At 37.1% G+C, this 25,093-nt stretch overlaps 1 protein-coding gene across 2 annotated transcripts in view; it reads right to left on the minus strand.

Moving 5' to 3' along the window:
• The window catches only part of Aqr (aquarius intron-binding spliceosomal factor), a 79,405-nt gene that overhangs the window by 22,845 nt on the left and 31,467 nt on the right, over nucleotides 1-25,093 (minus strand). For both annotated transcript variants that reach the window (XM_040746015.1, XM_040746014.1), the window contains exons 13-23: nucleotides 22,703-22,806; nucleotides 21,475-21,577; nucleotides 18,868-18,988; nucleotides 14,646-14,787; nucleotides 9,986-10,164; nucleotides 6,709-6,876; nucleotides 5,933-6,102; nucleotides 3,113-3,354; nucleotides 1,651-1,797; nucleotides 1,096-1,165; nucleotides 315-425 (exon numbers count right to left, since the gene is read on the minus strand). In XM_040746015.1, coding sequence (XP_040601949.1) covers nucleotides 315-425; nucleotides 1,096-1,165; nucleotides 1,651-1,797; nucleotides 3,113-3,354; nucleotides 5,933-6,102; nucleotides 6,709-6,876; nucleotides 9,986-10,164; nucleotides 14,646-14,787; nucleotides 18,868-18,988; nucleotides 21,475-21,577; nucleotides 22,703-22,806 — 1,557 coding nt within the window. The remainder of the gene's footprint in view (nucleotides 1-314; nucleotides 426-1,095; nucleotides 1,166-1,650; nucleotides 1,798-3,112; nucleotides 3,355-5,932; nucleotides 6,103-6,708; nucleotides 6,877-9,985; nucleotides 10,165-14,645; nucleotides 14,788-18,867; nucleotides 18,989-21,474; nucleotides 21,578-22,702; nucleotides 22,807-25,093) is intronic.

Here is a 25,093-nt window from a genome sequence, read left to right on the forward strand (position 1 = left end):
ATTGTAAAGGACAACAGGAGCCTGAGCAACAAGGGCTTCTTTGGTATTTCTGCAACGGTCCTTCCCTAGGACTGCTATACAAGCCTATCCTTAGTAGTGTGCACTGTAACAAGTTCTAACAAGGCATGAGACAAAACTTAATCAGAAATGCTGTGAGTACTAACACACTTTAGATCTCTGCACTCAAGGGATATGCATCCATCCTATTAAGTAAAGACATACTACCAATAGGGTTAGTTAATGCTTTCATCTCGAAATGAAAAGTCCAGATTATGCACAGACAGGCAGACACACATGCACGGACAGTCAGTTACCTGATTGGAATGAGTAACAATTAAGGTCCTCTGTTCTGGAAAATTGTGGTAAATGTTGGATATGATCTGGACTGCAACATCTGTTTTTCCCGTACCAGGTGGGCCCACAACCTAAAAAAAAAATGATGAAAACATATCGAACACTAAGTTACTACGTTACTAGAAAATAGAAATAAAAAACTTAGAAAATAAAAAAATAAGAAACTGGGTGGGCTGAATGCATAATAATAATAATTAGTAATAATAATAATAATAATAGACAGGGTATACAGGATGAGGAACCCAACCTCAGAAACTCTTACACCTATGGAAGAACCCCAGAAAGCATAAATTTAATTTCACTGACCTCCAAAGAGAGAAAAATATATACAGATTAATGGCTAAAACTGAAAGTCCAAAAAAGCCTGTTCAGAAAAAAATCACCTCAAACAAAACAAAACAAGCAAAAATGAAATGATGAAAAAGAAATATCACATAAATGCATATTCTCGGACTATATCAGATTTAGACTAAAAGCTAAGGGGAAAATTTGCACATACTTGGAAATGAAACATACTCAATGCAGCCCATTCTCTGTAAAAGGCCAGAGAATATACATCACTATGGGGTTTGCTGGCCAAAAATCTGTTGCAAATACTTCTGTGGTTACAGCAAAATGAGGACAGATGATATGACAGAGACGGCTATATTCTAATATGTGTATGTATGAACAGCAGTAACATCTCATGCATGCAATGCTGCAATTACTTAAAAATATTCCAAAGTCCATCAGTTTGCTTACCATAGTCAGTCCAGGCTGCATCCCAGCCCGGATGGCCTCTATTTGTGTATGAGTGAACTGAATTGTATTACTGCAAATAGACGAGTAAATAAAAGTTGGTTAGAAATGCATTGACAGGTACTGAAGACTCAGATAACCATGAACAGAGAGGCATAAACATCTACCTATTCTTATTCCCTGACCCTCAGATAATAATTTTTATGAACAGAGCAGTTGTTTCCAACACACGTAGCTTATTCTAGGCCTCATCCGGCCAGCAGAAGCTCTGGTTCCCAAATGTACGCCCCTGCAAGTCCCAGCACATCCACAAAGGCCAGTTACACAGGAGCTCCATGCTCACACGCCAGTACTGTACAATGCTGACTTTTCAGAGTGACAAAGAACATTTCCTTTTGAAATGCAACTACAGAATTATCTAAAATTTCTCAGCTACTCAGACAATTGACAGAACTGAAGGGAAAAGGCTCTAAGGTTTGAAACCAAATTATTCCAATGGTTTAAAAGACTAAGAGAATTTAAAAACAAGCTTGTAACTAGGGTAGGCAGTGAAATTACCGTTTGGGCTGGTTGTAAGGATAAGGGCCTCTATTAGGAATGACATGAGGTTCTACAATTAAGGTCTTTGCTTCTTCGGTGTCGTCTTCTTCCCCATCTGCGTCTTTCCTTTTCTTCCCTTTTCCACTTCTTACCGGGAACGTTATTCTACAAGAGCAAAAGCACCATCCACTTTTAAATAAGAACTGCTCCAAGCTGAGAAGGGGGAGTGGACATGACCCCTACCCTAATCCAGAAGCTATCAACCACTTGAACAGGAAAAATTCGTTTTCTCCGCTGGAGTCTCATTGGGCATGCAAAATTCACTTTAGGGTAGGCCCCATGTCCATGCCCAGCAGTAGATGGGTCCCACAAAATGAACTCAATTGTATCTCTGAAGATTTTTTTCTTCATAATGCTGCATTTGGGCTTTTTCTTTTTTGTCTGGAGGGACACAGATTGTTCCTAACAGAATCTATGATATATAGTGAGAGTTATGAGACTAACCAGATTTAAAAAAAAAAGGGGGGGGGGGAGACAAGAGTAATGTCTTTGTAATTAATAAAAGTTAGGAACAAAAGATGAAGACAAGGTACGGGTATTATGAAAGATATGTTGTAAGTATGCTGAATTATCATTATATTTAGATTTAACAGGTATGTGGGAGCTGTGTGCTCTAGTTTCCAGCTAAAGAAGCAGGATCTGAACTCTAAGCATAGCGATCTTGGTGTACAGCCGCTAGTGTTTATGAACAAACTCTAGCAGTAGCCAGTGGCTCCAAGCACCTCACTCTATTGCTATTCAAAAGCTAAAGCTATCTAATATTAACATAACTGTTTTGAAACCATGAAATTGAAAATGCTCCAAATCTTAAACATTTGGAATACTCAGACAATCCTCAAAAAGTTTTGAATTTTGGAACATTTTGGCTTTTGGATTTCTAGATTAGGAATGTTCAACTGGTGATGTCTATGGAAATATCTGAAGAAGTCCCAAATCTAAAATATTTCCTGTCTCAAATGTCCCAAACATTTTAAGTAAAGGATATTCAACCTGTATTTAAAATCAGCCAAAGGCAGGCAGAGTTAAAAAGAAAACTTTAGCTCCTTAGAATCAAAGTGCAATTCAACATCACATGTCTGTACGGTAGCAATTAAAAAACACACTAGACTGTGTGTGAGATGTACTGGCATATTTCTTTAGTCAGCGACTGTATTCATATAGTTCTTTCCAAATCACAAACACTTAGTGATCTCTTTTGAGACATGGAGCTACTTTTAATGTGGTCTTAAAATAGCTTGTACTAAGAGTTAGGAATAGATTCAAATATAATAGCCTTATCCCAGTGATTATTCCAGCAAATGTAAGGACTGCCAGGATGAAATCCAGACACAATGCTCAAAACTCACATAGTCAACAGTGCTGATGCTAGCACAAATGGACTACAGAATGGCTGCCGAGAGCATAGCCATCCTGACATTACCTGAAAGGGGGTATTTGTAGAGCTGGGTCATTCACAGTCACTTTGACATTATGACCAGGAAAGCTGGCTTTTAGATGTTCAATGGAGAGAAAGGTATCATTGAAATCCAGGGTAGCAATTTGATTGGGCATTTTTGAATAATGGGCACTACTTGGGTCCCCATAACCTAAAATGATGTCATGCAGCCAATCTGGTACCACACAGTCAGTATTCATCAGATTCCGAATAGTCTCCAACACAGCCTGCCAGTAAAAGGACAGAAAAGCATTGTGTCAGTTGATATCTCAAACATTTGCACTTCACTGGAATGCAGAGCTGACGGCACCAGTCCGGAATGCCCATGTGTTTCAAGGCAAGAAGCTATTTTCTGCTGACAGGTGCTTGGCAAGAGTGAATCAACAGCTATATTTTCAGCTGATACCATACACTGAGTTAAACAAAAGACTAAGTTAGCAAGAACAGTTTATCCAGTAAGAATTCGTTTAGACAGAATGACATAAATGAGTTTGCCACTTGACTCCTATTAAGCATGATGAAAGTAAGATTTATGTCAACCCAATACAAAAGATAAGAAAAAGAAAAAAAATTACAGAACAGGGCCTTAAAAACAAATGCTTCCTTATAAACTCGAGTTTTTCCCTTTCAATTGTACATAACTATTCAGAGAAATGTAGCACAACTTATACATTGAAGAGTTAAAGAATTGGGACTAAGCTGTGGTGGTGCAAGCCTTTAATCACAGCACTTGTAAGACAGAGGCCTGTCTCTAAAAACAAAAACAAAACAAATGAACAAACAAACAAACAAACAAACAAAGAACTGGGACTATAATAAAGGGTATTATAGTATTTAGCCTATATACTGTCAAAAGGAATTAACAGAGTCAAGGACATTTTTTGAGTATCCAAAACCATTCTGATAAAGTAACACATCTCAATATGGAAATCTAGAGGCAAGGCTTAATTTCAAAGAACACAGTAACCAAATAAACTTTTATTAAACTCAGGGACCTAGCACAGTTTAAATCTGGGATAGGTGAGCAATGGACAGATAGATCAATAAGTACTTTCACACAGCCCTGATGAATAAGATGAGAGCTTTGCCATCTAAGAAAATTCTAAATCTAGTAGTGAGGAAGGCATGGATCATGACAAGCAGCAGCAGCAGAGTGTGATAATTAGTAAAGAATCACAAACACATAGGGAATGCATTGCAGAAGATGAGAGATGGATGGTGGGCAGATGGACTTGATGTTAGGAAAAGCTTCAAGGAGGAATGTGCCATTTTAATTTAGTGCAGCAAATAATTTCTATTTATTTCATCATTAATGGAAAGTTACAGAAGCATTTTAAGCAGCAGAATATAAAGTATCAGTGTTCAAGAGAATTAGGAAATATACATAAACAGAATTATGAAGAGTCTAGAGAAAGGGGCCATCCCAATGGTCCTGGCAAGATGTGGAAGACCCAGATTAGAACAGGCTGCACTAACTGGAAGGCAAATGAAGCAAAGAAACAAATGAGGGCTCCTACTCAAGTGCACAAGGAAGCAGCAAACATAGCCCACAGCCCTCTTATCAGAATCGGAATGCCTCCTTTAATTCTCTTTAAAAATAAAATCACTGTGGGTACCTGCTAACCTTTCATGGAAATTACTTACATTTCTCACTTTCCTGATCGGTAGTTAAGGCATCAACCATGTTTATTCATCTCTACAACTCCCGTGTAACAAAGGACAACATCACACACACAAGAGACACTAAATAGAATGGCACATAAAGAAGTATTTTGTAGATTTCAGTCATGTGACCGAAATTCGCTTATTGAAAAGTAAATGAGAGACTGTCCTTGGTACTGTACAACTTGAAAACAGACCTCTCTTAAGTGACACTTAAACTGAGTTGCTTGTGTGAAGTAAAGAACAAACTGTAAATATACCCAAGGAAAATCATCTAGAGTGATACCATGCAAAGTCTTGGGTTATTTCAACAACAGGGTGTGATCAGTGTGGCTACATTGAAGGGGATGGGAGACATGACAGAGGAAGCCATGGGCAAATGATTATGTAATGACACTGTTATGGATTATCAAAAACTCTTTAATGTGATGAGAAACCATTAAAGAACATAGAACAGGGGCATGATTTATAACTTACACTTTGAAGGAACCAAACAGAGGCTATGGACAGAGGAATGTATGGGAGGAGCAAAGGGGAATGGAAGCAGGGATGTGAAATGAGGACGTCTGCATCAGCAGAGATGGCGAGCCCCTCAGTGCTGAGAGACTGAGAGCGAGTTACACATGAGCACAGAACAAGTACTTTCGCATCTTCCTTTGCTAACTCTCCTTCTAAACCATGAAAGCAAAAACTAGAAGCCCTCATGTCTCCCTGTCCCTAATGAGTGAAGTGTGTCAAAACATTGTATCAGAGCATCATTCAGCAGTGATGTCCCACATTTGTACTCTACAGACATCTGGAAGTATACCTACTTTTGGCTTAAAAAAGAAGACCCAGTAAACGAATGAACAGTCTCCCACCTCATTCTGGGCATAACCTGAGCACCTAAGGTAGAAAAGCAAGAAAGGAGCTGACCTTCAGAGCAAACCTGAAATCTTTCACAAGTTTCTTCAAAGGCCAAAACAGATTTAGAAATGAGTTTCCTTAAATGCCAATTTAATCAATATGATATGAATTTAAGACTGCTGAGAAAATTAAAGAGTTAATACTGTCTTTAAACCCTGTTAGACAGCATGCATATATTTCCATTTTAGGATTACATTATTAGGATATAAGAACTTTTAGCTACAGAACAGAACTTACCTTAAAGTTATTCTCCTTTGGTTTCCTCCTCATGATGACATTGAAAGTGTCATACACATCTTCAGCTCCGTTTTGTATAGTATTGGTCATATCCTGCTGGTACTGGTTTGGGTCCAAAAAGACTCGAAATGTCCTTGACTCTCCTCGAAGATTGGGTCTGGGTTCAGGCCCTAAATAATTTTTTAACAATTTGTTGAATGAAATAGGTATTTTTAAATTAACTATCAAAGTACGTTAAAAGTATTTCTTTTATACAAATGATATACCGCCAGTATCCCTCCATGACTAAACTGCCCTCTACTTAGACAATTCAGATTCAAAGTCAAAAGTATATTCCTCTTTTTCTAAATTCTTATCATTTCTTACAACTCACGATGTGCAGAGGCCAGAGGGATTACAATTGTGTGCTACCATGTCTGGCCTACTTAAAAATATTAAAAATCTTACACTTTTCAGTATCTAACATAGAGACTTAAAAAGGACAATTCACTTGCACTTAATAGTTGTGCAATATATAAGGTATAATGGAAAATTTCATATTTTAACAGTTTTTTGTTTGCTTTTTATTTTTTAATGCTGGAGATTGAACTCAGGGCATACATAGCACATGCTAGGCTAAGTGCCCCATAACCACAAACATTACCTATTCTATGAAGTAAGTACCTCACACACAATCTGTGTTTATTACATAAACAACTAAAAGTTTACCAAGAAAGCCAGCACAGAAATGTATTATTCTAGACACAAATTCTCTCAGATGCAATAGATCACCATACCATCTTCGATGACTCGCCCTTTGTCATCCAGCATGCCCTGGATTTCACAGCCTCTGACGTATACCAAGCCAACTTGCTCAATAAAAGGTCTCCTCCTGTCAAACTTAGTACCATAAGGTTTTGTGGGACGCACAGTAATTAAAAAGCATACGTCGTGTTTGCGAAGACCTAGTAAAACATGAAGGGCATTTTTAAATATTAGAATTACATTGTTTTTGGTCTTAACCTTTTTGAAGGAAAGGAGATTAAGAAAAACATTAAAAATAAAAGGGATGACCAAGAATGTATTTTGGATTATAACATAATTATATGTTTCCTATACTTTTAATATTAATATTCCATAGCAGTAATTAAAAGGAAGATCTTTTTATATTAAAATTAGGAACTTCTGTGTCATGAATTAATTACTGAGTAAGATGTCCAAGTCATGTTACAGATCCAAAATTGGATATTCATCATTCTTATTTTTAATTCTTATTAAGTAACCAAAAATATGGCTGGCATATTATTCATCTGTATCAGTCATCAAGTTTCTACCATCACTTTCAGCTATCCATCAGAGTCTTTCCCAACAGCCTAAGTGCACTGCCTTAAAAACAGGTTAACTCAAGAATAACTCATCAAAACACAAGGGTGCTTTTATCTACAGATATCACCCAAAGAATATGGCTCAACATATAGTTTCAGTCAGCAAACAGGGAAAACTTTCTAAGCGAATGAATGCCAAGAGACAAGAAATTGGTGTCAAAGTTCAAAGATTCTCCACTGTCTTCCCAGCTCCACCAATAACACTGACACAGGAAGAAAAGGGGCACTGAAGTGTTAACACCTTACAACATGAAATGTTCACTTATCTTTATTTCTTTTCAGGACTATTATTTTTAGTCACTGTATGACAGAAATGTAAATTTACATAGTCTGTCTACTTATAATCTCAGAAAAAAACTATACAGCTAGATTAAGACTCTGATGTGAATGGATAATAGGATTGCAAACAAATCTTTAAGGGAAAAATTAGGTGCAAAGGGGTAGAAGAGGCAATGAGAAGTACGAGGAACAATGTTCTGCTAAGTTACACTGTTGTATAGCCTTGAGTCTGTATAACATCCAGGCTTTAGAGGCAAAGAGAGGCTCTGAGAAGTCCCCATCAAAGCAGGAAATCACTTTCTGACATCAAGGACAACGGCTGACTGAACATCCCTCCAAAATCACAGTACAGCAGAGACAAAAAGTCCACACTACGATGAGCTCATCTTTCTTCTCAGGCATTTGTAACCTCCCTACCTGTGTGTTTAGAAGCAAAACCCGATATCCAGTTTCCATATAGGGTTATAATGAAGATAAGGACCCAAGCTCCAAACCTTGAGGGAGGAGAGTTCTCTAAGTTTTAAAGAAAATATTTCAAAGCTATTCTGTTTGTAAGACAACATTTGATATAGTCTTCTCATTTCCTGCTGAATATGGCCCCAGCCTTATGAAAGAGCATTTCTCTTTTCATTATGTGCCAGAGTATGAATCACTTGTCCCCAAATCCTCCACAGTACCCTGTCTCGTCCACCAGAATCCAACTGTTCCATTTCTCATTCTACCAGAGGCCTATAGTAATGGAGCATGTGAGGAGAAGAGGAGGAAAAGGAAAAGGGCTGGGGATGAGAAAGCAATTAAGAAATTACACATGCACGCGCGCACACTCCCTCCCTCCCTCCCTCCCTCCCTCCCTCCCTCCCTCCCTCCCTCCCTCCCTCCCTCCCTCCCTCCCTCCCTCCCTCCTTCAGGCACTCCAGGTAGCAGTCCCCGGAGCAATGGCCCATAAGTCACTTTGTTTTACTGCCCTATGTGTGTAAAATAGTGTTAGATACCTCCTTAAGTTTCAAGGGGGTAGTAAATGCAAGACCCTCTCCAACAACCAACAAATTTTCAAGGCACAGTAATCATAACGGCGCACAATGTTCTAGACATATCATGGAACAGACTGGAACTCACAGAGAGATACAGGACTCAAAACAATCTGTCACAAATGATACCCACTAAAACTGCCATTTGTTACACATTTGGCCAACTTCATTGCTGGATTCCTTCAGAATTCCTTTATAAGTCTAACATATGCTTCCCATGGTTACTGCTATGCTGGGAGCTATAATTTCTGAAAACTGATCCATTATGACACTATCCCTTTCCTTCTGGCATTTGAAGAAGGTAGCAGGAGATAAACTTCTGGCTGCTACTTCTTACTAAGGGCAGCGAGTAGGAGTCTTTAGACAGCAGGGGGTGGGCAGGCATGTGGTGGGGGATGACACAAAAGTGTCAACTGCCTATCAATTCAGGGGCTACTTCTCACACAGGTGTTAGCAGTTTTAACTTGTTTCACCTAACATTTTTGACCATGGCTTCCCCAAAAGCTAATTATTATATACACAACTCTCACTGCTAAACCTTATGCAATATAAAAAAGGAAATAAAGGAAAATAACTGGTTTACTTCCTTGTCAATTATCACACAGCTTCAAGTAAATCTAGTTTCACTGATTCTTGATCTATCTTCCTTCTTCTGGTAAACAGTTTCCTTCTGAGCTGCTTCACCCAATGTCTCTTCCCCAGATTCTTCTTCCGATCTGCATTCTTCATGAAGTCCGTGCATCTCTCTTGTACTCTGGCTGCTTTCATCTTTTCAAAGGGACACTTCCTCTACTCACACTGCAAATGTGTGAGTTATACCCAAATCTCCTTCAGGACACACTAATGCTTTTACATTGATTCTACAGTTCCAGGAAATACTGTACTAAATTTACAATTTCCTCTCAGCTTGCTTTGTAAACTGCAATCTGTAGAACACTCTGATAGTAACGGTTTTGTTATTAAAACAGTGAGGTACTTAAAATACTCTTGTATGATCCCTAGTATTTTTACTAATTACAAAGACAACTACAATGCGTTACATCAAATTTTAAGAACAATACTGAATAAAATTTTAGGAGGACAACATTTACTAAGAGTAGTCTGCAAGGCTCTAAATCAATGGTTAACATGTGGGTCATGACCCCTCTGGAGTCACATATCAGATTATCCTGCATACTAGATATTTACATTGTAATTCATAACAGTAGCAAAATTACAGTTATAAAGTAGCAACAAAGTAATTTTATGGTTGGAGGTCACTGCAACATGAGGAACTATTAAAGGATCACAGCATTAGGAAGGTTGAGAACTACTACTCTAAATGAGAAACTATAAACCCAAGAGGTATAAAGTAGTTGTTACTTCTTGAAATGCCAAATTACCTTCCCATTCATCCTTGATGTGGTCTCTGACATTCAGATTGATGGTGACATCTGCACGAACTCGGGTTGGCCAGTTTTCACCAATGTTGGGTTTGGCAACCTCAACGACAGTAAAAGCCACAATGGGCTGAGCCATTCGTGCCCAACCACCGAATACTACACCACCATATTCGGACTGCCTGAAAAATCCAAAAGCAGTGGATGATTACACAAACAAGAACTTCACATTTTTACACAAGTAAAATTTGGAAGAATACATGTTCAGCTCATGGTTAAGTGCTAGCTAGCACTGGTTACCCATGGTAAGGGCCCATTCTTCTTAAAGATTGAATAATATTATATACTGTACATGTGGTCACACATTTTATTTACTCTTTCATCTCTACATAGATACAGGTTGTTTCCCTATCTTGACTGTTGACAACAGTGCTGCAATGAGCATGAAGATCACACATCTCTTCAAGACAGTGATTTTATTTTCTATTAACATATATCCACAAGTAGGATTTCAGGACCATATGGTTCCCTTTTTAATTTGTGGGAATGTCCATGCTGTGTTTTATAATTGGTGTACCATTATAGTCCCAACAACAAAACATCCAGCTTTTATTTTTATGGTAACCTTGAAAAAATTTATCTTATCTAGTGGCTGGAACTCTATTTCCTGATGATTAGAGGCCTAATCACTGCTTGTTTATAGCTGCTGGCTACCTTTACATCTTCATTTGCAAAAATACCCATTTAGGATGTCTGCCACTTTTTTCTTAAATTTTTTCATGTGTGTGTTGTCCTTATAGTTCTGATATTGACCTATAATTAGATATGAATTGCAGTGTTTCCTAACATGTTATAGATTTCCTTCTCATTTTTCCTTTCTTTTGTACAGATACTTGTTAGCTTGATGCACTTCTACTCACTATTGCTATATTTTTGTTTTTGCTTCCTCTGTTTTTGGTGTCATAACACAAGACAAAAAAAAAAAGAGCAAATCTGGGCGTTGGTGGCACACAACTTTAATCTCAGAATTTGGGAGGCAGAGGCAGGCAGATCTCTTTGAGTTCAAGGCCAGTCTGGTCTACATAGCGAGTTCCAGGACAGCCTCCAAAGCAATACAGAGAAACCCTGTCTCGAAAAACAAACAAACAAACAAAAAACCAAACCAGAACAAAAAAAAACAAAAGCAAAAATGTTAAGAGCAATGTTATGGAAATCCTTTCTGCTTTCTTCCAGAAATTTCATGGTCTCAAGACTTAAGTTTAATCTGTTTGAATTCATGTTTTATTAATAAGGCAGTGATCTGATTTTCTTTTCCTTTTGGCTTTTGCATGCAGATAGTTTTCCTCTACTGAAAACATCCCTCCTACTTCACTGTATATTCTCAATACAAGTGTCATATACACATAGCTTTATTCCTGGGCTTTCTACTGTTGTCTATTTAACATATCCCTGTTTTATTTATTCCTCCTTTTGCTTTTTTGAGACAGGGTTTCTCTGTGTAACAGCTTTGGCAGTCCTGAACTCCCTCTGTAGAACAGGCTAGCCTTACCTCCCAAGGACTGAGATTAAAGGTGTGGGAAACAGTCATGTTTGCTAGCAGATTTATTAAATAAAAACAAATTCTACATTCTATCCTAAGGTGAAATAATGAATTTAACAATTTGGGGATTGTATGTATTTGGGGACTGTATGTATTATATTGGAGGTGTCAGGTTTGAGTCCTTCAAAAAAATTTTTAAATGTTGTTTTAAAAGATCAGATTCTTAGCTCTTGAAACCCATTGTCACTTCGATTTCTAATGCTAATTAAAATTCCTTTTTTATTTTCAAATTAAAATTACCAATGCCTTGAGGGATTTCTTAGAAAATGTGGAATTGAATGCTAAATTTCACAGTTCTGAGCACTGCTAGTATCTATCTGGCAAGTATTTGTGAAATCAATGGAAAGCTAAATATTCTAAATTTAACAAAAATATACTTCTTTTTGATTAAGAAAATACAATCAGAGTTTTCAAAGAAAAAAAAAAAGGTGTGGGTCACTAAAAGAGTCCCTACCACATGTCCGCCTCCTTTTAAATGTCTCTGTGCACTATTTTGATCACAGAAGCATTGTAATATAATTTGAAATCAGGAAATGCAATGTCTCTAGTTTCATTGTCCCAGATGGAAATCGCTTCAGCTACTCTGTCTTTTCATTTACCTACTGGAATCTCCCTCTCTTGGAGAATTCCTCTGAGCTTCTCTTGTAAGGCTTTTGTTCATCTTGTGTCTCCTTCATTTCCAAAGCACAGTTTTACTTAGGTTTATTTTATCCTTTTCCTGTCTTCAATAATTTAAACTATTAGCATTTTATCTTTTGTTCTTCTAGTTTTTATACAATACTTAAAATACTTTTTAGAACAAACTATCATTTAAAATAATTAAAAAACAAAGAAGAATCTTCATTGGAATTTATTACTTTAAATCACTTAAAATATTTAATCACTAAAAAAAAATCAGAGTGGAAGTTAATTGCTAACAACCAGCAGCAATTCCTAAGTACTCATTTCTATCTATGTTACTTTAATGTACACTAAAAATTAACGTTAACTTTTACATTAAATGGTGTATTTGGAGCATAAACTAAGACAGCACTTTAAAACTTAAAAGTTAATTCCAAAAATGACATTCCAACACATTTAATTTATATCTACTATGAAGATTATATGCTGTAACTAAAAACTACACAACTCTATAACATTAAAGAAAAACTAAGAATAAAAGTTCTGAAACGGTTAGCATTGGGACAGTTCCTTGAGGCACGACAGTGTGCTTAAACCCTTGTAAAGGAGTCGCTACCAGTTGTTACCCCACTATAGTTAACACTGTGTTGTGGAACTCATTCACTGTAAATGCACAACAATTACTAAATGATCTACCACCACAATCCAACTTTAGAAGATTTGTATCATCTCTGAATTCTTCCATTCAACAGCAGTCAATCTCTATGCACATTAAGCAACCACTACTCTGGGCCTTTCAATCTTATTTTTTACAGAACTGAAACACGAAGCATTAAAAAGGACAGACTTCTGCCACTTGAAAAACGCATCACCTTTTATGGCTGCCCAGTGGCTTTAGGCATGTGAAAACGTGACCTGAAACATGCACTGCACAATAGCGCCTAGGCTTCTTCTCTTCCACCCTCATGGTGTGACCAGCCTCTGCGGCAATTTCTTCATGGGCACCAGCGGTAAACTTTAGAACCGTTTATTATTTCAAATGTGAGCAAACTAACTCCAAAATAACATTCTCTTTTTTTAATCAAAAGATGAGCAATTTAAAAAAACCTCTATTAATAGAGAATAAAAACCATGAGCAATTGTTTGTTTTCTTTGTGTGTGTGTTTGACATTTAAATTAAATGTACAAGTGAATTCTATTTACTTAAGTGCTAGTTAATAAATCCCTATTTTGTAAAATGGCCAAAATTAGGCTGTGAATCTAGGCATATAAATGCAAGGTAACAATAAACTGTAAAGGAATTTCTGGATCAAGTGCTCCCACGGGGTCCAAACAATGGGCAATAATTTCAGCAAAGCTGTAGGCAGGGATGAACAGCCAGTGGATATACAAATTTCATAATCTTAGCCTACTTACTAACTCAACTGATTATTAAGTCAAAAATACTTTGTGGTGGGTTTTATAGTCTCAACCAGAATAACTTCTCACATAATAATTAAAAAACTAGAACTGTGTATAAAAGAAACTATGGAGTGAAAAAAAATAGATCATAATCTCAGTGCCTGTGGTCGCTCTCTATGGTGAGGAAAGAAGGCTGGAAGATACCTAAGGAGATTTAAATTCCAGAAACGTCGGCATCATTGTGTATGTGTACCTACTATGCCTGAAAGGTAATGAAGATTCACTTCATGAATCATTTTTATTCATTTGTAATGAAGTACTTTTAATGTATGTGACTTATAACCATCTACTTACAAAAAACAGTGAATGAATTTGCCCAAGTCACTCAAGGGTAAAATCCCAAAACTAACCTTCACAAAACAAAACAAAACAAAACAAAACAAAACAAAACAAAACAAAACGCTCTCCAGATAAAGCGGGGGTAGGGAGGATAGTCAGGCTTGAACAAAGGATGCTTCAAGTAGTTAAACCTGTAAGTGATCGTGCCAATTTAGTTAAGTTCCAATGTGCTACTCATGGAGTGTGGTAACACCCTCAGCCCTAGACAGTTCCTCTGGGCACTGACTCACACTTTTAGCTACAGCCACGGGAACAACTGTGGTAGAGGAGCACTCCTTTACTGTAAACTCCATCCAAGACTAACAGAGTGTACTCTGTCCTATAAAAGACTGCTGGCCAGAACACATCCTCTCCTTACCCTGCTAGTCATATCTAAGCTAATCTCGTCTACATTTCTCCCCTTCACTGACTAAAATGACCTTAACTCCCTTCTCCTCAGTTCCCCAGCCACACCTTCAGGTACTCAGACACACAGTTTACATTTTTACATTTCTAAAGTAAATTCACACTATAAAAAATCTCAAATAGTGGTTATCTTTGACAGGTTATCTTCATATTGCTAAACACACTGATTTTCCTAACACTGTGTATCAGTTTACTGTATACACATTTCTTCATTACAAATGGCACCAATTTACTGACCATGGCTTCATTCTGCTGACACTGTCCTCGATGTCCTGTCTAATTTCATAAGTTGATTCCAACCGAAAGAGATTAAAGTTCCTCAGGAGGTAGTCATGTAAAGTTAAAAATTGCAAATTCAACTTGGGGAGAGCAAGACAGCCTGAAAAAGGAAAACAGAATTGATGTTGGCATTATTCCTTGAATCTATATACACAAACCAAACCAGCGACAGAGAAGCAGCTACTGCTGTCTGTGAAACACAAGTATATCTCCACATTTCCATTTGTACAGAAACTAAAGCCACATGAGCACAGGCTACCTTTTGAGAACTGAGGGTAAAGATACAACTATTCATAAAAGGAATCTACACATCAGTATTTCACATACAAGCAGTGCTTCTTAAATGTTCCCAAAGATACTTAACACCAGTACAGACTCTAGTAGCTTAAAAGCTCCTTCCTCTCATACTCATGCCATCCAAATCCAGAAGTGTTAGCGTTAGCATAAATTCATCCTGTGACAAAACTTACTATGCAAATTACTATTAATTATGATGATGTCACTTTGCCTGAAGAGAACTCTAAACATTCCTTTGGCTAGACTTTAAGGGCCAAGGCACTGTCTACATGTTATTCCAGGCCTTCTCTTCTCTGTTAGTGAATGAAGTCTTACCATTATTTAGAGATCAAGTACTCCACAGCATTACCAAAGTAATCCTTAAAGCTACAATTAACTGACAAATCACATTTTCGTAATTATCTACAGTATCACAGCAGTAATAAAAGAACTAAAGCAAGAAATGATATGCAAAATATTCATATCATTTGTACTAGTAGACACTGACTTGCAATCTGACAGTGTTTTTCCAGCACAGGCTGAAGGGAAGGCTACAGATTACTTCAAAGGTAATTGAGATCAGATGTGACAGACGGGGACACTTGAGGATCTTGGCTGCAGACATGAGGGAAAAGGCCAAGAAAGACTACAGGACAGGTGATGTAGAAGCTGACCCCTCGACATGAGAATATCCTTGAGACTAGATGAGACATGATAAAGCTCGTTGTTTATACAGTCCTCATATGGATAGATATTTATATTACAGACTGGTTATACAATCCAGATGGACTTATGAAGTTGACAGATGCCTTTTACATGCTCAATATAAAACAAAAAAAATCATCTTTAGCTGACTTGTACACACTGCACATTCCATACTTATGTTAATACAGATAAATGTTACCTTTAAAAGTTTAAGTGCTTTCAGGAAAAAAAAAAAAAGGACCAGACACCAATAAAGACAAGTAGCTGAAGTCTCTCAGCATGCCTCTGTAGCAGTTTCCTTAAAATTTTGGATCCAGAATAACTTCAAAGTTGCCAGCTAAGATGGTCCAGCCTCACAGACTATCCAGCTAGAACTTCAACTAAGACTTTCATTTTCCCATCACACCAAGACTGGACAATAGCTAGGTCTCTCAGGACTTGACCATTACCCCATTTTTTTTAGAGTGCCCTAAAGATGCCATCATCCCCAGGGTAGCAGGAAGCAGTCTAGAGAACATGATGTCCCCACTCCCAAGAGGTAAGGTGGGTGGTGTTTGGTCATTCAGTGGGTTATGGATGTTTATCATTGCTTACGAGGATTGATTATAAGTTGTTTTTGGTCACGGTCAGGAAAAAAGGTGAAAAGACAAGATTAGTTTCAGACATCTCTTTCTGAAGGGAAGGCATATAGTACAGAAATGATGGCATAAAGGAGTGAATTATTGAGTCTACTTTTGAACAACTACTAGTCTCAAATATCTTACTTTGGTATGGATTTCTTATACTGATTCGAATTTAAGATTATTTTTGTTATACTGTATATATATTTCTATTCTTGTTTAAGGTATTGTACCTATACAACTCATTTAAAAATGTAAAGCTTTAGTCCTTGAAAGCTATTTAGGATAACAAAGAAAGACGGGTTAGTAGCTGGTCATCTATAACAATCATACTCATGTAAGGTATGTTTTCAAGGCCATACAGAGATATATTTTAGATGAACTGATAGCCATTAAACACTTAAGAAACCTTCAGAATATGATATTTAAAATGTTTTAATAATAAAAGGCTTTTCATGACAATGAGACACATCTGTTCCTGACAGTACCAATTTACTTCAAAAAAGATGATAGGCATTGAAGAACCTCCATATTGGATTTACTTTTATTGTGGCAGAGCTAGCCATTTGGGAAAGCAATTGACTTTAACTGCTGACAGTATATTGCTCAAACTGGACAAACAGAACACAAAAGAAGGAGACTGCCAAACTTTGCCAAGACAAGGTAGAACAGTCCTTAAAGTCTGTCAAATATTCTATGCCTATAGGCTGAAGATAGATGAACCAATGTTGCAGAGGAACCTTGGGTGACTGACCAGACAGCTAGCTATTTCTGTCATTTCTATATTTTTGAAAGTTGCTTGCTTTGCACTTCCTGTTTACTTAAGTAATATTATATCCTCAGGTTTTAATGAGGTTGAAGACCAGATAGTTATAGTTTTCCTTGTTACAAAATTCAGATAGAAACTTAGATAGACATGTAAAATTTATAGTGTTGAGACATAAAAGCTTAACTTGTTTATCTAAGAAAATGTTTTGAGTTCTAAAAAGTTGAAGACCAGGTAGTTGCAGTTTTCCTTGTTACCAAATTCAGAAAAGAAACTTGGATAAGGGATGTAAATTTTATAGGGTTGAGACATGAAAGCTTAATTTGTTTATCTAAGAAAATGTGTTGAGGTATAAAAAGATAGTATTGGGTTGGTAATACAAGTTAGGATAAAAAGTAAATTATGCACAAAAGTTTGGACTCACCAAGATAGAATAGATAATGGAATATTTTCTCTGAATTTGCCAAATACTGATAGACTGAACATTGAAAATTTTATTCTTACCTGATACTAGTTCTTAATTGTATGTAGTTTTACTCTGTTAGAGTTAAAGCCTTTTATTTTTATTTAGACAAAAGGGGGGAAATGTTTTGGGATATTTGTACACTGTATGAAGATATATTGCTGTGATTGGTGTAATAGAAAGATGAACAGCCAATAGTTAGGAAGGAGGTATAGGTGAGATTTCCAGGGAGAAAAAAGAAGAGGAGAATTTAGGTGCACAAGAGACTCTAGGTAAAAAATGGAAGAAAGGTAATGCCACATGATAGAATGTAGATTAAAATATATGGGTTAATTTAAGTTATAGAGCCAGGTAGGAACAAGCCTAAGTTATAGGCCAAGCATTTACAATTAATAAGAAGACTCCATGTCATTATTTGGGAGCTGGCTTGTGGGACAGAGAAAGATTTGTTATAGATATCATCACCCTACTTCCCACTTTCCTTAAGATATCTTCCTCCTGTCTCATGATCCCTGCTCTACGTTTTGTTCTATAAACACACACACACACACACACACACACACACACACACACACACACACACCACCCCTCCACATAATTTAGTTTCCATATAGAAAAGAAGAAGCTATGCTTGTCTTTCTGATTCTGGCTTATATTATTTAGTATAATGATTTCCAATTGCACATACTTTCTGAGGGTAGATTTCAGGAAAAATTCCAGGAAATCTTTGGAATAGCAGCCACCAAAAAATTGTGACTACTTTAAAGTCACCACTGATACATTTGGGCCAACTTCTCATCTTCAGGGTATTAACAGGTAGTTTTGAACCAAACCTACTGGCCCAGTAGCTATAACATGCACTTGGGAGGTAGAGGCAGTTCAGATAGCCTAGGCACACAAGGCACATTTCAGATTAGTTTGTAGAGAATGACACCTTAACTCAAAATAATAAGAACAAAAATAAAAGTTTATAAACCCAAGCATTTGTTACCAACTGCTGCTATGTATTTTATGGTGGTCATTATCTGACTTCACAAACAACTTTAAAAACGCTCTAACAGAGTTGTTGAAAGGTACAGCCTATCACAATGATAGCTCTACTTTCTGCATTCTTATGCCTTGTGGTTTAATAAACATATTTTATTCTGGGCAACATATCCTAGGATACAGTTTAAATTTAATATAAATCATCGTGCTAAGCATTCATAGTTCTCACTCTTTTTTAGCTTCTAATACTAACTTTAGGACAAAGAAATGTATCCTACTGTAGAGGAGACTGGTGTGGATTTCAGCTATATATGATGAAATTAAGTTCCCATCACACCTTATGCTCCATATTACTTTACATACCTTCCCCAGAATAGTACTCAGTTGGGACGATGTTTTCATCCCATATAATTTTCTCAGTTGGATACAAAGGCATCTGATTCAGCTGCTGAATTTGAGAGATACGACGTTCATGACGCGATACCTGAAGGAAGGAAACAGGTTTATGCACAACATGAATGACACTACAGTTTACTCAGAGCAACCAAGAGAGACTAACCATTATGCACAGAGTGAGTAACTCCTGGCCTTTCAGTCACTGGGTCACTTTAATGACAAGAATAAAGAGGTATCAATCAAATGTACTAGAACCAAGTCCCAGCACCTCCATTCAAAAGGAAGTTACTATAAGCTTCTTAGTCTTAGTTCCTTTCTTATAAGAACAGGTGAAACATCACTGTCTATCAGGGTTCTATGAAAATGAGACTGAATAATGTAAATTTTATCAAACTCCCTGAACCATACCAAGAGTTTAAGAACTGCAGTAGTTATGTAAAAGTCAAACAAACTCCCTCAATAAAAATTCTAAGTCCTAGATATAATTCTCACATTTCAACTAAGAATCTCATATAATCTGAGAAAGTTTATTAATCCCCTAGTCTGAATATTTTCCACTGTAAGATGAGAGATGGGGTAAGCTGTACTTTCCCTTCACTAATGATCTCTACATATGGTTAATATCAGTTGTGCTTCTCACACACAAACAAGTCTATTTTCTAGTTAACAATGCCAAAATGGCACTGTTTTTTCTGAAAAAGATCCCTGGGAAAGGTCTGTATTTCTTTTGTTCATAAAAACTTTTAGTTTGGTACCAAGAGCCTGACTCAAAAGGGATTTTACATTGTCAGAAAAGAGCTCAGGGAGTTTTTAGGAAGCATTTGCAGTTATAGACAGTGACAAGTGACTTGTAGGAGGACAGGCAAAGATAGCAATCTAAGACACACACTTCAGAGAGTAAACATGCAAGTAAAAAACTATTTTCCATACTGGAACTAATTTAAAATGCTCCCCAAGGCTTTGTCCCCAAATGACACTCAAACACCTGTCACTAAGCTTTAAACACCTGTTACAAATAGTTTCTTGTCTCTGCTCCCCAAATTTAGCATATCATCATCTTTCAACAGTGCAGGATTATATTTTACATCATGTATTGCAAATATAAGTTTGGAAAATAAATCACAGAATGGTACACTTAGTATGGTTCAATATGCATAAGAAAAATCAATAGATACATGCTTATTTATTTATTTGTTGCTTAGGTACAAATGTCTGAAATAGATGAACAGCAACTCAATCTTATACCAGTAAAGGAAAAAAAAACCCACAAACAAAATCCCAAACTATGATTTTAAATACTTTTTACCCTCCCCCCGCCCTAGAAAAAATAGGAAAACTGGTCAGATCAAGGCTGGTAAGAAGGCAGTGAACATGCTCATCAGACTGTTAGTGGCAATCTACACATTTTGGAGGATAATCAGGCAGCAGGCTCTTTTTCAATATAGATAAACACACACATCAAATAACTAGTTCCTGGTTCGGATTAATGTTCACATACTGCCGCAATATCTTCAAAGGTGAAAACTGTCAACAACTTAAAGAGCCATTAGCTAGTGACATGTTTAAATAGTCACCTGTTCCAGAAAATGTTGTACTGGAGGGAAAAGGTGTTCTTACACTACACAGTGGACTAAATCTCCAAACAAGGTGGAATGAAAACAATATTCATTTTTTTTAATTTCTGGAATTATCCGAACTCTGGTGCTGGTGATCAATGTATAGCTCTGAATATGTTGATTGTGATAGCAAGCACTCTATCACTGAACAACATGCCTGACTTGAATTCTGACCTGGAGAGCTCTAAATTACAGCAACGGAATGTACTCCACTAATATTCAGGTAATTAAATCATTTCTATATACTTTTTCCTGAAAACTTTAGAAGGATGTAGGTGCAGAGTTTACAGTGTTTACTTCTGGGCAACTGGACAAGTTCCTCACTCCTAACTTTAACCACTGTGGAATTGTACATTATTTATGAAATAAAACAAACCCAACTCACAAGACCCAAAGACAACAGCAGTAACAGCAAAAAGCAAGGACTTCAACAAAAACTATGTTTCTATAAAGCAACACAAAACTAGAAAAAATGCCAGCTTAAAAATTAAAGCCCCTATCACCGAAACTGACTAAAAAACGCTTAGAATTCTTAAATCACTTAGGAATAATTTACTGTATTTCTAAATTACCGAACTTATAGCATCAAGGTTATGGCCTAATACTGAATGCATCATGTTTGAACAATCAGCTTTACAATAACCATGTGACCACGGCTATTCACATGCACTGTGTCTAACTGTGGTCTCCATTAACTCTGCACCCCTCAGAGCATGAGTCCACTGTAACACAGAAGTTGGTCTGTGATAATAATGAGTTCCTGCCATAAGGTAGCTTAAAGGTATGAAAGGGTGAGAAAATAAATAGATGAAAAACAAGACGACCAAAATCAATCAATTAATTAGAGGTTGAGGTAAATTACTGAATCTGTACTGTAGAAGTCAATATTGTTTATTGTTTAGTGATTCAAAAAGGTAGTAAAAGCCACAGGAGAAATACAGAGAACATTAATATTTACCAGCAATTCTAGAAGAAATTCTTTATCAAAAGTTGTGTCTTCATTTTTAGGGAGTGTTGGCAAGAGGCAGAGGTATGATGCCACCTGGTGGAGAGTGTTTGAACTGCAGAATGGAGAATTATTTAGATCACTTTTGAAACATGTTTCCTAGTCTTATTTTAAAAAGTAAATATAACCCTAGGGCATAGATAGCAAAACAAATTAACAACAAAAACTAAAAACAGGCATTAAAACTTCTGAGGTATTTTCATGGGACCTAAAATTCACTGAAGGAATGTGCCAGGACAACACTTGTTTGCTGCACTAACTTGACATGGAAGGCCATGGCCCAACAGTTTGGGATGTAGTGCCTCCTCCCTCCCACATCAGGACCATCCAAAGCCAGTTTCATCAAGATAAAATGGAGAACACTTCTACTGAAAAAGTTACCAACACTGGAATCTTAAAGGGACATTTTTAAAAAAGTACGTACAAAATTCAAAGTATGTATTTTCCATGTAATTTTCTACTTGAAAGAATGATAAATTATGCCTATTTTGTCTTTTATTGATAGTATTTTCCTTTTATGAACCAAAAATGTTTTTCTCATGTCATTTTACATCATGCTTCTCTTTTACATTCCAATCCCCAGAACTGCTTACCTATTTTCAATCTTTTTGTTTTTTCCAGGTCAAATAAATGATATAGAACACTTAATAGCTTTTTACATTGGCTGTGTAACGCACTAAAAATTCAACAGCAAAGTAATCAAGAAGCGGTACAATGGGAACCACTAGTGGCATGTCTATAGAAGGTTGATGACTATTTTAAGAACATAGTAAGTATAGAATAAGCTATTAACTATTATTTTCCAAGAAAATACAGTAGTAGATTCACACTAGATAGTATTATTGATGCTATATGTATTAAAACCAAAGTTTTCCTAGGTCATACCTCTAATACCAAATATGAAGCTTTACTGGTCTCTGTTATACTCTGTGGCTAGTGGGATTTGTTCAGATTAATGTCCTGATAAAAGAACAATTTCACCCCTTCAAAAGGAAAAGACGGGTATTATGCTTAAGTGACTCAGGAATTCCTAATGGTCAGAGATAAGTGCCAGTTGTGAGGTTATCAGAGGGCCACGACACAGCCTAAAGTGTTATAAAAGGAAGATAAGCAATAAAGAAAAGAAAATTTCAACAGCAAGACACTAACAGAAAATGCTGTTCTTTTCATCTCGTTTTACCTGAGAGGCCCAAAAAACTTGACCAAGGAATCCCGAGCATCTACTTCTGCCACATTGGAAAGAGCAAAGTCATAGAGTTCGGGGAAATGTGCAAAAGCAGCTCTCTAGAAAAAAGCAAAACCATTAACAGTTAGTACACCAATACAATCATCTCTAACTCCTAGGCCATGCAGGGGAATAGTGTGTTGTTTAGTCTCCACAGGCTTGTGTACTTTCATTTCTCTTGCTGTTGACATGCAGCTTTCTCCCACTATGGTTAGATAAAATGCATGGTATTACTTCATTTTCTTATATTTGTTGATGCTTGCTTTTTGTCTTAATACGTGAAATATTTTGAAAAATATTCCATGAGCTGCAGAGATAAATGTGTGAACTTTAGTGTTTATGAAGAATACTTTGTAGATATCTATTAAATCCATTTGATTTGTGCTTTCAATAAGCAAAAGAACAAATAAATATTCACTGCTCCTTATGTTTGTCTTCTATGTGATCCCTGCCTCATTACATTGGAAGCGAGTTATGCCATAGGGAAAGCATCAATTGTTCTAGCAGGAAAACAACAGCATCTGTGGTTAGTGCTCCCTCCCCACCACTGCTGGAGAGTCCAAGGCCTTGAGCATGCTAAGAAGCACTCTACCAGAGCCATGCCCCAGCTTTCTGTGACCCCAGCACATGAAAAAGACATGCATGTTAGCTTCCTTTCAGAAAATCCCATTTTACTACTAAGAACCATCCAAACACTACTAAAGAAAGCCCCAGGGAATGAATGCTGTACTGGAGATTAACCAAGGGAGAAGCTGACAGTACAGCATGCTTCTAATTGACTGATCTCTAGAAGATAAGCCTGGCAAGGGGCATCCCTACCAATCTAAAGTAAACAACAAGACAGCTGGACTGTGGTAATTTTACAGGCTGAGGTAATAACAGTGATTGTCTTCTCTTGTGCCTCTGTGTTACAGAAAAGAACTAGAAGTTCTTGTACCTTGGCTGACGGTGCAGAAAGTCACCAAGGGTAGAGGTAAGCATGCCATGAAATTGCTACAAACAACTGCAAAGTAACCAAGCCTGAGAGTAAGGGACCTACACCAAGAAAAGACTGAGTTAGCTCTAAAAAGAACAAATCAAGAAGGCTGTAGCCTCTGTCAATAGAGAAACAGGCAAGCTCCTTGGGCCAGTCACCACACTTGCCTAAAGAACGGGCCACATGCACACTGGCTGGCTCTGGTCACTTCAAAGACAGAGGCAGGAGGACAAAAGCACTGCTGCTCTGCAGAAGGCAAAAGAGATGTCTGAGCTCACTCATCTTCCAAAAAGATGTGGCACCTTAGTGCTCCATGTCACCCATGTAGCATATGGGAAAGGACGATAACCAGTGAAAAAGCAGGACTGATTAGGAAAGAAAGTTTGAATTAAGCATGACATTATGACATTGTTATTCTTCAGAGACACTGTAAAATAACTTAGTTTCTTAAACTGACAACCCAAGTGTGATAATTAATCTTGAACGTCAACTTGATGGGTTGAGCAGGGAAACAAACTTCTGGGCATGTCTCATGAGATTATCCAGATTACTTTCACAGACGTGGGGAGACCCACCATAGCTGTGTACTGTGCCATCCCATGGGCTGGGGACCCGGACTGCATAAAAACACACCAACCTTTACCTCTGTGTTCTCACTCTGGCTGCATGTGAAACCTGCCCCACACTCCTGATACCATGGTTTCCCTGCTAAGATGAGCTGTCACCCTTGGAACTAAAAGCTAAAATAAACCCTACCTTCTTTAAGTTGCTATAGACTGGATGTTTCACCATAGCAGCACGACAAGTAACTGATACACTGGTGTGGCTGTAACCCCAGCACTCAAGAGGCTAAGGCAAGAGGGTTCTAAGTTCAGGCCAGACTGGACTACATAACAAGACCATTTCTCAAAAATAAATACAGTGACAGAAAACAAAGGGACTTTTGGGGCCTATTTATGTTATATTGGTAAATTACATTTCTATGGCATGTATTTATTGTAAAATATGTATAATGTATAAGTATATAAATAAATATATGAAAATGACACCTAAAAATAAAAATATGTATCATAATTCACCTTGTCACAGGTTGGGTGTGTCTGTGTGTCCCTGCAAGCATAATGGCAGGCAGGGAAACAAACCTCGAAGAGAACGAAAATTTAGCTCAGTCTGATTTAGTCAGTTTGGATCAAACTTCTAGAAGCCTAATCCCAGGAGGTTTATTGTAAGCATATTTATAAACACAGTAAAATTTAGAAAAAAGTTTTCAGACAATGATCATTCCAATTCCTGGTATACAATAAAGCTTAATACGGGACTATACAGAAACTCCTTTGCAAAGTACATGTGACCATGAGAATGGGTTCTAA

The sequence above is a fragment of the Mesocricetus auratus genome, unplaced genomic scaffold (assembly GCF_017639785.1).
Source record: "Mesocricetus auratus isolate SY011 unplaced genomic scaffold, BCM_Maur_2.0 Super-Scaffold_100004, whole genome shotgun sequence".
In the NCBI taxonomy this organism is placed as follows: domain Eukaryota; kingdom Metazoa; phylum Chordata; class Mammalia; order Rodentia; family Cricetidae; genus Mesocricetus; species Mesocricetus auratus.